Raw genomic sequence first — 13,904 nt, forward strand, 5'->3', positions numbered from 1 at the left:
CTGGCTTCCAGCTGCCTCTGGTGGGTGCAAGCTTTATGTAGGTTCTAATCACACATTCAGTCCCATACATGTCTTGGATACTCCTAGGTGCCAAGAATGACACTCAATGTCTGTATGTAGACAACTAACTCCCACCCTGAATGCTCAAAGCAAGAGCTGTCAGACTGCAGACTACACAAAATGGCAGAAGAATATTACAATACTAAGGTAAAAAATGTTATGTATAGTTTAATTCATTAAATAACAGAAATAGCACAATAATAACGGCACAAAACACTTGGATGATATTTGTAGGATACTACTGAATTATCTATATAACATGCTAGACTAATTGGGCCTGGAAAATACAGTGGTTTTTGTTTGCTCTTTTTAGGACTTCAATAAATGTAAACTTGAATAAGTGTGAGCATTCCGCAGAAATAACCAGACAGGAAAATAGATTCACTGTGATTTAAACTCATGTGAGCCTAGGCAGCCTCAGAACTATCTGCTATACTTGTTATACAGCAAAGGCACCGTGAGAGGGTGATGACAAAATGGAGAGTTCTAGCCAGGCTGAAGAAGAAGTCACTGGAGCTACTCTGAAAAGGACTTATTTTCTGACAGTGGCCCAGACACCACCAAACCACCACAAATTAAAAATAGCGGGGCTCGTCTGTCTTTATAGTAGTTAAAAATTAGAATAAGAGCTGGAGTCCTTGCATGACCATGAAATTCCATGTCTAACTCTCCCTTCTGGTTATTCAGATTTTATATAGGTGGTAATGATGTAAGAGAGAGAAAGACTTTCAATGTCATTGAAGGCGAACCTTAATCCAGCCCTACAGCAGCTATTTAGCTGATCATAATATGGATAGACCTGTAAAATCACTTATATTCCCCATAATCAGAAAGTTCCAGTATGCTAATCATGGTTTTTCTACAAGTTATTACAGAGTATTAAGTATTCAGAGTACTGCTCAAAACCTTGTTCTGTTAAAGACATAGCGGTAGACGGACAAAAGCTGAAATGCAATGTATTCGTTTTAAATTAGATGCTTATACCAGAGCAGAGGTTGTGTATGAATGGACACGGGAACCTGCAAGATCAGTGGTTGTGGCTGAAGATGGCTCTCGACTGAACCAGTATGATCTGCTTGGACAAACTGTGGACTCTGGAATTGTTCAGTCCAGTACAGGTTTGTGAAAAAGGGTTACCAGTTTATAGCAAAATGAGATCTCAAAGATATTCTTGGAGGCAGTGAAATAAGATGCTAAAAAAAAAAAAAAAAAAAAAAAAAAAAAAAAAAAGCATATAGTCTCATAAGGAGGTATTTAGAAAGTGAAAAAAAAATATGTCACCAAATTAAAAAACAAAACAAAACAAAACATTTGGAACATCCAAACATAGTATTTTGGTACTTTAATGCTGCCACTACCTTTTACTCCAAAACAATTAAAACTGAGATACACAAATATAGCCATATAGTCCTTGTTTAAAGTATTAGTTAAGTGTAATGCTGAAGCTGGCTAAAAAATTTTGCACTTTGCATTTGCTGTTTCAAAATTTAATCTTTGGGTGTGATTTGTTGTTGTTGTTTTGTTTGCTTGTTAGTTTTTTATTACTTTGGAAAGGCACAAAAATCTGAATACAGTAATAAACTGAACTTTGAGCATGAACAAGATCTCGAAGTGTTGACTGGAATTAATGTTCCATGAATCAGAGGGATGCACTCCATTAGACATAGCTGTATTGCTCTGAATGTCTCTGCAGTTGTAATGGGATGCACTCCATTAGACATAGCTGTATTGCTCTGAATGTCCCTGCAGTTGTAATGGAACTGAAGAAGTACCTGCCTATGCCAAACTTTCTAATCTGTCATTCATAAAGTGAACAAATATTTAAAGGAAAGTGAGTCACTTTAAGGTGAACCCTAAATTGTGTCTGATTTTTTTATTTAGCTTCTCAGTATATGTTCATGTGGCCTATTAAGCTAACAAATTTTCTCATAGACTAAAATTTCCAGTGGACCACTATTCAGGTTACTGTTTGGAAGCTTCTGTTGATGTAATCGTAAAAGTAAGTGGGATGGCAGAAATAAGGACTTCACATAAGAACTATCAACACAACTGCTTCCACAGATTCACCACTTTCATTATTGAGCACTGAGGTCTGCATTGGTCAAAGAGAAAGAAAAGCAGTGAGAACTTTTGGCCTGGCCACAGACAGAAATATTCCTGTTGATTTCTTTGGAGCCAGTAATTCACCTCACCTGCCCTTTCCTGGCAAGTCAGTGTAATTTGTGAGGGACTGCAAGGGTCCTGAGCTCTTTGCTCTTTCTCTTTGGAGGCTATTCACTCAGAGAGACCACAGCAACCTGCATGGCTGCCCTTTTGCACTCATTGCCAATTCCCTGCTTACCCGATGCATTTTAAGGGCAGCAGGACAGTCAGAAAAGACTCCAACTTGGGAACATATTTAAACTGAACAGATAATAGCAGATATAATTCATGGTAGTTAGATGGTACTGTGAGAAGCACTCTTTAAATTCGTAAGACAGTCAGAAAATAGGTGTTTAAATAGAATTAAGGCAAACCTAAGAAATGTAAGAATTCTTTATATATTTCCATGAAGTAACTAAATTACATTTCCTTTGCCCATGATATTTCATAGTTTTGAATTCTGCCTCCTTTTTTCTGCCTGAAATTTTTACCATGCCAATCCATAAAGTTAAACGAAGTGTTATTATTTACTAAAACAAATATACTATTGTTTAGATGCAGAAAAACGTTATAAAAAATTAAATACAATGATTATCAAAACTAAAACCAAGCCTGTTAAATAATCTTTTAGTACAAAACTTGCAATTCTCTTAAATTAACACCTGATAAGCATATACAGTGGAAGAAACATTGATTGCTTGCAAATTCAATATCTCAAGGAAAAGTGCTTCTTGACATTTGCCCTCACCAAAATAGTGGTGGGGTCAGAAGTGGGTAATGGCCTTTCTCCACATTCAAATAGCTGGGCAGCTATCTCAACACAATCCTCCAGCACATCTTTATCCTCTGATCATCTCTGTTTTAAGACATGACATACGTAATGAAAACTGTGAAATCCCTCCCTGTTTTTAGAGGGATGGAGATTGACTCATCTGACAAAAGGGTCTTTTTTTCTTGTTCGGGGTCTAGAACAAGATAAATACAATCTGATTTTTTTTCATGAAAAGAGATCTGCAATTGTTGTTGTCTTCAAGATAGTCTTTCAAATACTAAAATGCTTTTACAATCTAGTTATTCACACATCATAGAATGCCTCAGGTTGGAAGGGACCTTAAAGATCATCTAGCTCCAGCCCCCCTCAGGTTGCCCAAGGCTCCCATCCAGCCTTGCCTTGAACACCTCCAGGGACAGGGCATCCACAACTTCTCTGGGCAACCTGTTCCCATGCCTCGCTGCTTCTACAATGAAAAATTTTCTCCTAATGTCTAATCTCTTAGTTTAAGACCTCTTTAAGACCATTCCCCCTTGTCCTTTCATTATCTATCTGAGTAAAGAGGATCCTCCATCCTTTTTATAAGCCCCCTTTCAAGTATTGAAAGGCTTCAATGAGGTCTTCCCAGAGGCTTCTCTTTTCCAGGCTGAGCAACCCCACATCTCTCTGAGTGGAAGAGGAATTGGTTGGAAGTTGGACAGTGGTCAGTAGTGGTCACGTGGCCATATATTTTAATTAAAGACAAAATATGGGAAACTGAAGATTCCATAAATAACTGGAGTGTTTTAATCTCTTATAGTTATTTAAGTAAGTCCCATTAAAAATCTATTATATTCTAATAAATGACTCCAGTCCACTGGTATTTTGGAGACCTACAAAAATGTTTTTGACTTATAACTAAACTGTAAGAATTATTCTAGGTCTATGTTTTGCCTGAGATGCTCATGACATTACCTTTAACTGACTTCTAGCTCAGAACTATTTTCTTAACAGATGAGAGTAGTCCCTGTCTTTTAAATTGCCTTCATGCTTCGAATCTTGTTCTCATTTTCCAGGGGTTAAAAATAATTTCATAATTTAAGCAACTAAGTAAAGCTTCAGAGCAGAGTGGTGTATTCACTCTATATTCTTAGCTCGCCAGCTATAATCACTGAATTAATTCTGACACATCATTGTGAACATTTTATATCTGATTGCATTAAAATAGTTTCCCATGACATATCATAGCAGATGAAATTTAATTATTGTTTTTTCTAGCTAAGACTGGCACCCTTCAGAAAATTATAATCTCTGTTACTGGTTGTTCTGGTGAAAGTTACAGAATAATGGGTAAAAATCAAGTCAATGCCCCCCATGCTGTTCCTGAAGTCCTGTTTTCTGAAAGAAGATTTTCCTTGTATGTCCTTTGCTCTAGCTCTCAATTTTTAATTGGTTCTCTTTTCTGTCCTTTGCTACTGACTTCTATTTTATATTAAAACATACAGGGAGTATTGTCATGTCTTATAAATAAGATTTCCTCAGGGTTATATATTGAGAAATATTGTTCAACTGAATGTTCTTTTACACTCTGAATTAAAGAAAAGGGCATTTGACATGCTTAGTACATAAGCAGTCAATGTCTAGACATAGTTTTTCAATCCAATTTAAGCTTTTCCTGTACAAATACAACAGTCTCTTTCCAGTCTCTTCTTCTGTACAAGTGCAACAGTCTTTTTCCAGAGAGTGTGAAATGGCAATTTCACATCATCTCTAATCTAGGCAGAGGTTTTCATCCAGTCACATTTCCACCTGTTTCTTTCCTAAGCTAATGTCTATTGAATAAAGAATCAATCTTCGGTGAACAATATGTCACAAGTATATGTTTTGCAGTCTATATACTGTTTCTCAAAATCTGTTTTCAATGATGTTGTCAATATCTGTAAATATTTGCTGTCCTCTGGAAGAAATGATTTATATAGTTATATAAATACTTAAGATGCCTTTTGTATGTAATTGGAATACCCAGATCATATATTCTTACAGCACCTTAAAAGTTACTGGTAATGAAAATATTATACATTATTCTTGTGTTGGCCATTTACTATGGGAGAGAATATTAATTTAGTAAGGTACTGAATTAGTGGTATAGGGATGCTTAATCTTCACAGCAGATAAAGCACTAACAGTGATAATACAAACATAATCACATCAACAATTACAACTACAGCTTGGCCCTACTGAAACATTTCTGACTTCCTGTCTCCATTCAGTCATTGTTTGATGATTACATGTGTATGTTACAGTGTGTTTCCATCTTCTAATGGAATAAAACCTTTCAGAAGAGGCCTAAACAGCCACCAGTTAATGCAGACTTTTATTCAGTACTCAGTGAAGAAGATGAAAAGGATGGTAATTTAATTAGCATTTCCCAGAACTGTCTAGTTTTGTATTATTAGTGGAACTTTATTATTAAATGGGGGAACTTTTATTATTAAATATTTTCTTCAGAGCTGACCCAATTTGATCTGAGGTCTTATTTTTATAACAGTAGTGATTACAATGAAAGTTATATAACTGTATAACTATGTAGTTATAACTATATAACTATATAACTATATAAAATTAGATATATATAATGAGTTCCTATAAGGTCTTGTAATTTGTTTATTTATAAAAGCTTTAATGTTTTTTTCTGTTTTTTTTTTTTTTTGTTGTTGTTGTTGTTTGTTTGTTTGTTTGTTTGTTTTGTTTTGTTTTGTTTTGTTTTTTAGGAGAATATGTTGTTATGACTACACATTTTCATTTGAAAAGAAAGATTGGTTACTTTGTCATTCAGACTTACCTGCCATGCATCATGACAGTGATACTGTCACAGGTGTCCTTCTGGCTTAACAGAGAATCTGTTCCAGCAAGAACTGTATTTGGTAAGAAAGATCTATAAACTCCTTGGCAATCACATGACAGATAATTTTAAGAAATTTTGTGATAAAACTGGTTATGTGTAATGTGATATTGGAGAACAGCAGGAGTCTGTACACAATGCAGTACACAACAGTTAACGTGTTCCATTGTGAAGATGCATCAGAAGCTGATACAAGTTCCAAAGCTTTTAAACTGACTGTAAAAAGAGACCTGAAAATATCTCAAACAATCTATTCCAGTTCTACTTTTCCAAAACAATAAATATATGAATAAAACATTTCTGATAAATGGCAATGGCTTTCATGGCGGGGATTGTCAAAAAGTTTTAATCAATGGGTGTTAGTCCTTTGAAAATTCGTATCTTGAAAACACCTTTTGTAGGCTGCTGTCTCCTATTGAAATCAGAGATCATCTATTGGGTTTATAGCAGTGAAAAGATGCACTTAATGAATGCACTAAGGAGGAAGTCTGAGGGATTCTAAGTTTATACAGTTGGTCCCTAGTGTTTTAAGTGCTGCCTGTAAACACTTATTTTAAAATTAGGAAAAAACAAAACAAACAAAAAAAACAACTAGCATGTTTTTTGAAGCTATTATTCCAAGTCAAGCACATGGTTAAAAAATAAATTAAAAAAAAAAAATATATATATATATATACACACATGTATATATACATCTATATGTATATATAACAAATCTGGTTAAGGAAAATAGAACCTAAGATTTTTGAAATGTGACCTAGTCTTTTTGTGGGAGGCCTGAATATCTTTGGCAGAGGAGGTGGAAAAACACACAGCCAAGTGGGGTTTTAGACCCATTTCCCTGCCTTGGGACAGTGCTGGGGCAAGATGCCATGGGCCCTTCTCCTTTGCTGAAAAGAGTTTATGTATTTACAGTGTACACAGCAAAACTGGAGAGAATAACAAGGCCTCATGTTGAGAAACATGCAGACACTGTTCAGCTATTGTTGAACAAGAGTTGCTTTTACATGTATTGACCTTTCTCTTGCTCTCTTCATAGTTTTGCTTTAGTTTCCCAAAGCCTCTGGAAATAATTCATAACTTGCATAACCTTAGACCTCATGAACCAAGTAAAGACTTTCTGTAGATGTATGGATCTGCATTTACAAAAGAATGGTTTAAAGCACAAGAAAATTAAATTTGATTTACGTAATATGATTTAATGTCTAAAATTAGTTCAGAAGTTTTATCACTGAGAACTAATCTGGGACTTTTATGAGCCTCTGTACTCAAAGCTATTGAAGTTGTAACTATTTTATCTCTCTTTGCATATGCCATTTAAAAATAAATGTCAGATCAGCATTTTGCAATGCCATACTTCATTGTCCCTAGATGGAGAACAAAATTTTCTAGTCTCATAATGAATAGTAAATAATACTGTATGACGTTGCAGCTGTTATCTTGAGATATCTCAAAATTTTCCTCTTAGAAGGCACTATTTAGTAAATAGTGTTGTGTTTGTTTTATTGTAACATAACAAGATAGTTTTTTTCATTTCCTAATGACTGAAAAAATGTCACAATATTTTGCATGCATGTATACATACAGAAGCACAGCTTAGATATTTTAGCCCACTCTTACTAGCACAGACCATATAAATTATAAAACCTGCTTGGCTACTACATAAGAGAAATATAAGCTCACTAATAATGAGTCAAAGATGAGATTAGGTTGTCTCTTGGGGAAAGAAACTGCTTCCTCACTAGGCACTAAAAATTCAAGTTCTTTACACCAGTACATAAACACATTGTTCATTATTTGCCCTGTTTTATACCACTGCATGTTTTCAATAATACTCAGTGCAGTGAAGATGTACCAGCAAAGCACATTCAATATGTGACACTGCAGTTGTCAGGGTAACTTGTGGACATATGATTTGATGTAAACATCTAGCCTACGCTTGTAGATTTTTTTCAAGCTGCTGTAGGCAGAATGAGTTCAACACAGCCCTGCCACTCACTGAAAGCTCCATGGCCAGCTAAGGAAAAAAGTGTCAGCAGCAATGGGACAAGCGGATATCAGAAATACAAAAGCATTGTTACTGTTCTTATATAAGTTCTTTGCTATTTTCAGTGAATCAGTAAATAAAAGGACAGATCTCTAAAACCATCAACTTAAATATATGGAATATATCACATAAAGCTTAGTATGTTTGAGTATAAGTTTGAAGGAACATATGCTACATAAACTACCATTAATCAGGCTGAGTAACATGAAAACAATATGTTTTCAAGATTTATATCTTATTATCCTAGAACTGTTGCAAGAAAGAACTAAAAATATGAAATATTTAAATCTGCAGTGCAATTCACAGGGCTTGGATAAGGAACAGCAACAATAATTCCTCAAATTCCATGAAGCATAAAGTAGCATCCAGTCCAAAATGCAAAATATTATTTCTATCCCCATTTAAAAAAAATACCAATGTACTAAAACAATGTCAAAGAACAAAAGGTATAGAAGAGATGTTACAAAGAACCTGCAACTTCCACAGAAATTGAAATTTGATTTTAAGTGAATTTAAGTGGAGAGGTCTACAAAAATTAGGGGTAGAAATACGGGTTTCACTTCTATTGTAGTAGTTGAGAATCGAAACTCAAAATATAGCCACTCATATAAAGACCTAAAAACTGTTTGTTTTTCAGGAGTAACAACTGTCCTAACAATGACTACGTTGAGCATTAGTGCAAGGAATTCACTACCTAAGGTGGCCTATGCCACTGCTATGGATTGGTTTATAGCGGTTTGTTATGCCTTCGTGTTTTCTGCACTCATCGAATTTGCAACAGTGAACTACTTCACAAAGAGAGGTTATGCATGGGATGGCAAAAGTGTCGTTCCTGAAAAGGTAACACCACTTAATATTTATTCCAACAGTTCATATTATGTCATGCATGATCTCCGTATATTTTAGCCTATTAGAGCTCCTGTACAATTTAAATAGTTATTCTAAAAGTTTCCTCATGTTCACCCACACAGCATTTCTACACGCACACACAGAATAATTGCTTAGACACTGAGTACCTCAATATGCAGTCTTCTTCTCTGGATGATATTTAGTGCTATTATTATCATAAAAAATTTGCATAGTCTCTGATTTTTCATAGAGAAAAAAACATTTTTGCAAACAGGCTCTGGGATTTTGACTTGTGCAGATAAGCAGGAAGAAGACACTTTTTTTTTTTTTTCTTTAAAGGGAAGGCAATTCGTTCTCTAATATTTTATCAAGAGAAAATGTTCATGCCTCAATATATACGTAAAAGAAAATCTTGTGACTGCAGTACTTGAGAGTTTTCAAATTGTGTGGCTCCCCAACTTAAACTTCAGGAGAGTTACCGTGTAACCATGATCACTACCGAGCCTTTTCTTTCCTTTGCCTCCTGTTTTTTCCCTATTAACAGAAAAATGTTATTCCTAATTCTTAGCATATAGGAGAAATTGAATTGTTCTTGGGGAAGCACTGACTGTCATTCTGTAATCCTGTTCCACACATTCCTCAAGGAAATGAAGGACATCACATTGACTCCTTTGGTATGGGATTAGACTGTCTGTAAATCACATATGCATCAAACTGTTGAGGGTGCGTACAGGATGAAAGAGAAAGTTTCTGATTTTCTATGAAATATCACATGACCTCCTTCTGTGAGGAAGCTCATTTTGATTTTTTTTTTTTTAAGAGATCTTGAAAGAGACTTTTAACTTTCCTAATTACTTATTATGAACATTCACAGATTAGAGATTCAGCAGAATAAATATTTGAAGGAGCAGATGTTAGTCATTGGTATGCGAATATATGTGTTTAATTCAGGAATGTATGCCTATATATAAATATTCTTTATCTTTTTTTTCCCCTATTTTAGTCGCATAAGACTCTCAATGCGAGAACAGAAATAAAATTAAGACATTTACAAGATGAGAACAAACGTAAAAGTACTGCGGAACAAAGTGAAGTAACTTAAAAGTATAGTATTGAGCTTCATGACAATTTGTTAATATTGAGTTTTCAGTTATTGATGAACTTTTTTACTTTACTGAAAGTAATTTATTTGCTTCTTTTTTTGCCCCTATCTTCATGATATCTATTTTTTAATAAAATAGGTGGTATTAATAAAACGTAATAATTGAATATTAAATATTGACTTTTGAACATAGCCTACCTGGTAGCATAAGTTACTATTACCAGCCACTTCATTTGTTTCAAATAAAACTATTATTTTTGGGAAAACAAAACAAAGCAAAACAAACAAACAAAAAAAAACAACACTAAATACGCAATATTCAGCTTATGTTTCCTTCCTGTGCAGGACTCTATATCATGCTTCTACAAGCCTCTCTCCACTTGTCTGGATGCGTTTGTAGCTTTTCTGCATACTCTCAAGTGTCCTGAAGGAACGCTTCTGCTTCCTTAAACGTTCACCACTTGAACAAGATTTTTTTTTTTTATACTAAAGCCAACTACTGGCTTGTTTATACAGCTATAAATCTATAGTTGATATGTTATAACTAGTAAAACAAAAAAAAAACAACACTCCCTCCCTGGGATAGGTGCAAGTTGAAAACAGAATTATGCTTGCTGTTTAGTGAAATGTAATAAAAAAAAAATAAAATCACATGTGGCTGTTTCTCTTTATCCATAGCATTATTATTTACCTTCTAGAGGACTAAATGATCAACATTTGCTTTAGCTTTTTGGAGCAAACAATGCCTAATGATTTTCTAAGCTCCCTCTAGTCTTTTTTTTTTTTTTTTTTTTATCTGTTTCCTCGTAAATGGTGCTTTTTTATACACCTCCTTATCCATCTAGTATATCTCTTTATATTTATCCTTGTGCAGTGCTGGAAGAAGGGTTCAGACTGTCTGCAACCTGGACAGTTGAATTCCAGCTGACGTCCCCACACAAGACTTTTTTTTTCTCTCCTAACTAAAATACTGGAAAACACAAGGACCCATTTGACAATCTAGATACTCTTTCCAATAGTTCACCACTGAAAGCTTTTCAATATGTTATTGCTTTAGCAATACAGGTAGGTGTACTGGGTCTATACCACACTAAAAAATTGAACAGCTATTTAGGGCCCTATATTCAGAATGACATTTCATCCATTAGGAACCAGTTGTAACACTCAAACATGAACTTCAATTTTGTTTTCCTTAATTCATATGCTTCTGGCATGTATCCTTAGTGTAAAAAGACCGATAGATTTACCTATTCTTAAATAATTCATTCTTTTAGTGCATGATCACATTATATTTGTATTGCGTATTTTTATGTATGAACTGTGTGAGAATGCGTTATAAAAAACATTATTTGTTTAAACGTTGAAAAGCTACATTTAAAAACTAAGTGTCTTTTAAAGCTTTTGGCCTGGTCAAGTTTGTTTGATTAAGGCAATGTTGAATTCTGAGTCGATCATCACTGCTAATTACCATTAAAGGTAATTTTGTGTATCAGTAAGCCTAGCTATCAGTACAAGTCCTTATTATAGTTTATCAATCACATATGTTGGTTTAACTAATACAAGTAATCCAGACTGATGATTTTGTCCATATCTTCATCTAAATATTTTGCATGAGTTATGTGCCCAAATACTAGCTTCTTCCTTAGAGCCTATCACAATTTGTGGTATAAACTTCTTCTTTTGTTGCAAAAGCTCATGGTGCTTTTTCAGTTTGTTATCTATTGAGAAAACAGTACAAATAAAATATTTTCTTCTTTCTTCAGCCAAAGAAAGTGAAGGATCCTCTCATTAAGAAAAACAACACATACACAGCAGCAGCTACAAGCTACACCCCTAATATTGCAAGGGACCCTGGGCTGGCAACCATTGCTAAAAGTGCAACAATAGAGCCCAAAGAAGTTAAGACAGAAACAAAACCTGCAGAACCCAAGAAAACTTTTAACAGCGTCAGCAAAATTGATCGACTATCAAGAATAGCCTTCCCATTGCTTTTTGGAATCTTTAACTTAGTCTACTGGGCTACCTATTTAAACCGGGAGCCCCAGTTAAAAGCCCCAACTCCCCACCAATAACCTCATTTATTCATCTAGCTCTGTTTTGTCTTTTGCTCTGGGAATTGCTTCCAGTTTTCACATACAGTAATTCCCATTTGCTTCATTGCTTCTGTCTTAAAGAAAATAAAGGTTTCTTCGTTTAACCAGAAGTAAAATATATCCGTATACGTAAAAACCCTGTGTCCAAGGGAGAGAACGATACATGCTATATAATTTAACAAACTGATTCCTAAAAAGGGAAAGATCTAATAATAAAAAAGGAAAGCATTTTAGATACCTTAAGTACTGACTGTCCCCAAGAGATACTGTATATGGACATGAAAAAGATATTTTTATTCAATGGATTGTGAGGAGCAGGATAGTATTACAAAGTCCATGTTGCATATACTATGCTGTACCATTCAACTGCTATTTATAATCTTCAAGGATGTAAAGCTTCCCATTTGCCACGTCCTTGCCGAAATAACATAAAATGTTATTTTCTTAATCCTTTGTCCCTTCTATACTCCAAACTACCTGATTTATAATATTAAATGGTCTTTAAAAAAAAAGGGAAATTATTCACTGTAGGTACAGTTTATCACTGTATAGCACATAAGATCTAATGGTAACAAATGCTTTAATCTGCTGTTTTACTGAAGTCTTGTTCTAAGCATTGAGTTGTCACTAGAATAGATTTAAAAAGAGTTGCACAATCAAGTGCATATCCCAAGTCCCCTCTATCTCCTGTGTAATCCAAACAAATCCTGGATGCTTTTACAGATAGGTTTTATTCATCATTATGTTTTAGAGAGTTAAAAAAAAGTCGCAAGCTCTAGATGTTGAATGTATTCTTTTATAAAATGATACATTAAAAAAGGTTTAGATTGAAATTTATGGATAGCAGAAAGACAGAATATAGTATTTAAATAATATATGTAAATATGCAGCATGAGATTGTACTTTTTTTTTTTTTTTTTTTTTACTTTTTAAACTTTTGATCTTAAAACATTGTTTAGGATTCACCTCTTAGCTCTTAATATGTTACTTAACACTCAATAAAACATATTTAGAGCCTAGATGAAGAAAAAAGTATTGGTACTGGAAAGCATAAAAAAATACATAGAAAGTGCTTGGAATTAATTCCATTTGTAAAGTGGTTAAGTGTACAGTAGTTTGCAATTTGACAATGTCATCTGATGTTTACTATTAGATTAACAACTGGTCTGCTCAGGTCATGCATAAATAATAAAGGAAGGGATTATATTTGCTAGGTTAAAAATGGTGAAATATTAAGACAGAAGTTCATCTGTATATTACTGCTATATTTGCTGATACATAACTGTTACAATAAGTGATGTAATATATGTAGCATTAAATACAAAAACAGAAGTCATACACAAAAGAATGTACAGGAAAATAGATTTTATTGAGTAAACTTATAACATTTCATTTTTACTGTAGCAATATATTTGTAGGAACAATATGTAAGGGCTTTAAATACAAGATGTCCATTTTACAGGTACTGTGCTCCCTTAAAAAAATCTAGACAGTATCGCTATTGCTGATTCTTAGAAATAAAATTTCAGATAAAGATTTTTCAAAGAGATGGGAAGAATGATGGTGCAAGCATCAATTCAAAAACCATAATACATGGTACAGAATGAATTTTAAAACAATACTACATGGACCTCCAGAGAAACTGCGAATGAAAATCAAATTTCATAGGCGTGTTTCAGGCAATGTTTTATAAACTTTCTCAATAAATCAGAAAGTTGACATTCTCTATGTTAAAAAAAAAAAAAAAAGAAATAGTTAATGTTTTATTTATTTATTTATTTATTTTTTTGATTCTTTTTAACGCTTCACTGTCTAACATCTAGTCCTGTCTAAACTTGATAAGATATCTGATTGGATCTTATTAAAAGGGGATGTTTTCATCTTCTGGTATCATGTGTAGATATATGTATAGAAAAAATAAACTATGGCTCTTTAACTTCAGTGTACTTGTTTATCTT

At 33.9% G+C, this 13,904-nt stretch overlaps 1 protein-coding gene across 2 annotated transcripts in view; it reads left to right on the plus strand.

The window, feature by feature from the left end:
* GABRA1 (gamma-aminobutyric acid type A receptor subunit alpha1) overlaps positions 1 to 11,925 on the plus strand; it is a gene marked incomplete at both ends in the record, with an annotated part of 42,007 nt that extends 30,082 nt beyond the window's left edge. For both annotated transcript variants that reach the window (XM_084295492.1, XM_084295493.1), the window contains 4 exons: positions 1,035 to 1,178; positions 5,725 to 5,877; positions 8,540 to 8,742; positions 11,617 to 11,925. In XM_084295492.1, coding sequence (XP_084151618.1) covers positions 1,035 to 1,178; positions 5,725 to 5,877; positions 8,540 to 8,742; positions 11,617 to 11,925 — 809 coding nt within the window. The remainder of the gene's footprint in view (positions 1 to 1,034; positions 1,179 to 5,724; positions 5,878 to 8,539; positions 8,743 to 11,616) is intronic.
* Positions 11,926 to 13,904: the final 1,979 nt, after the last annotated feature.

Source organism: Netta rufina (genome assembly GCF_964035555.1).
Source record: "Netta rufina genome assembly, chromosome: 14".
Classification (NCBI taxonomy): Eukaryota; Metazoa; Chordata; class Aves; order Anseriformes; family Anatidae; genus Netta; species Netta rufina.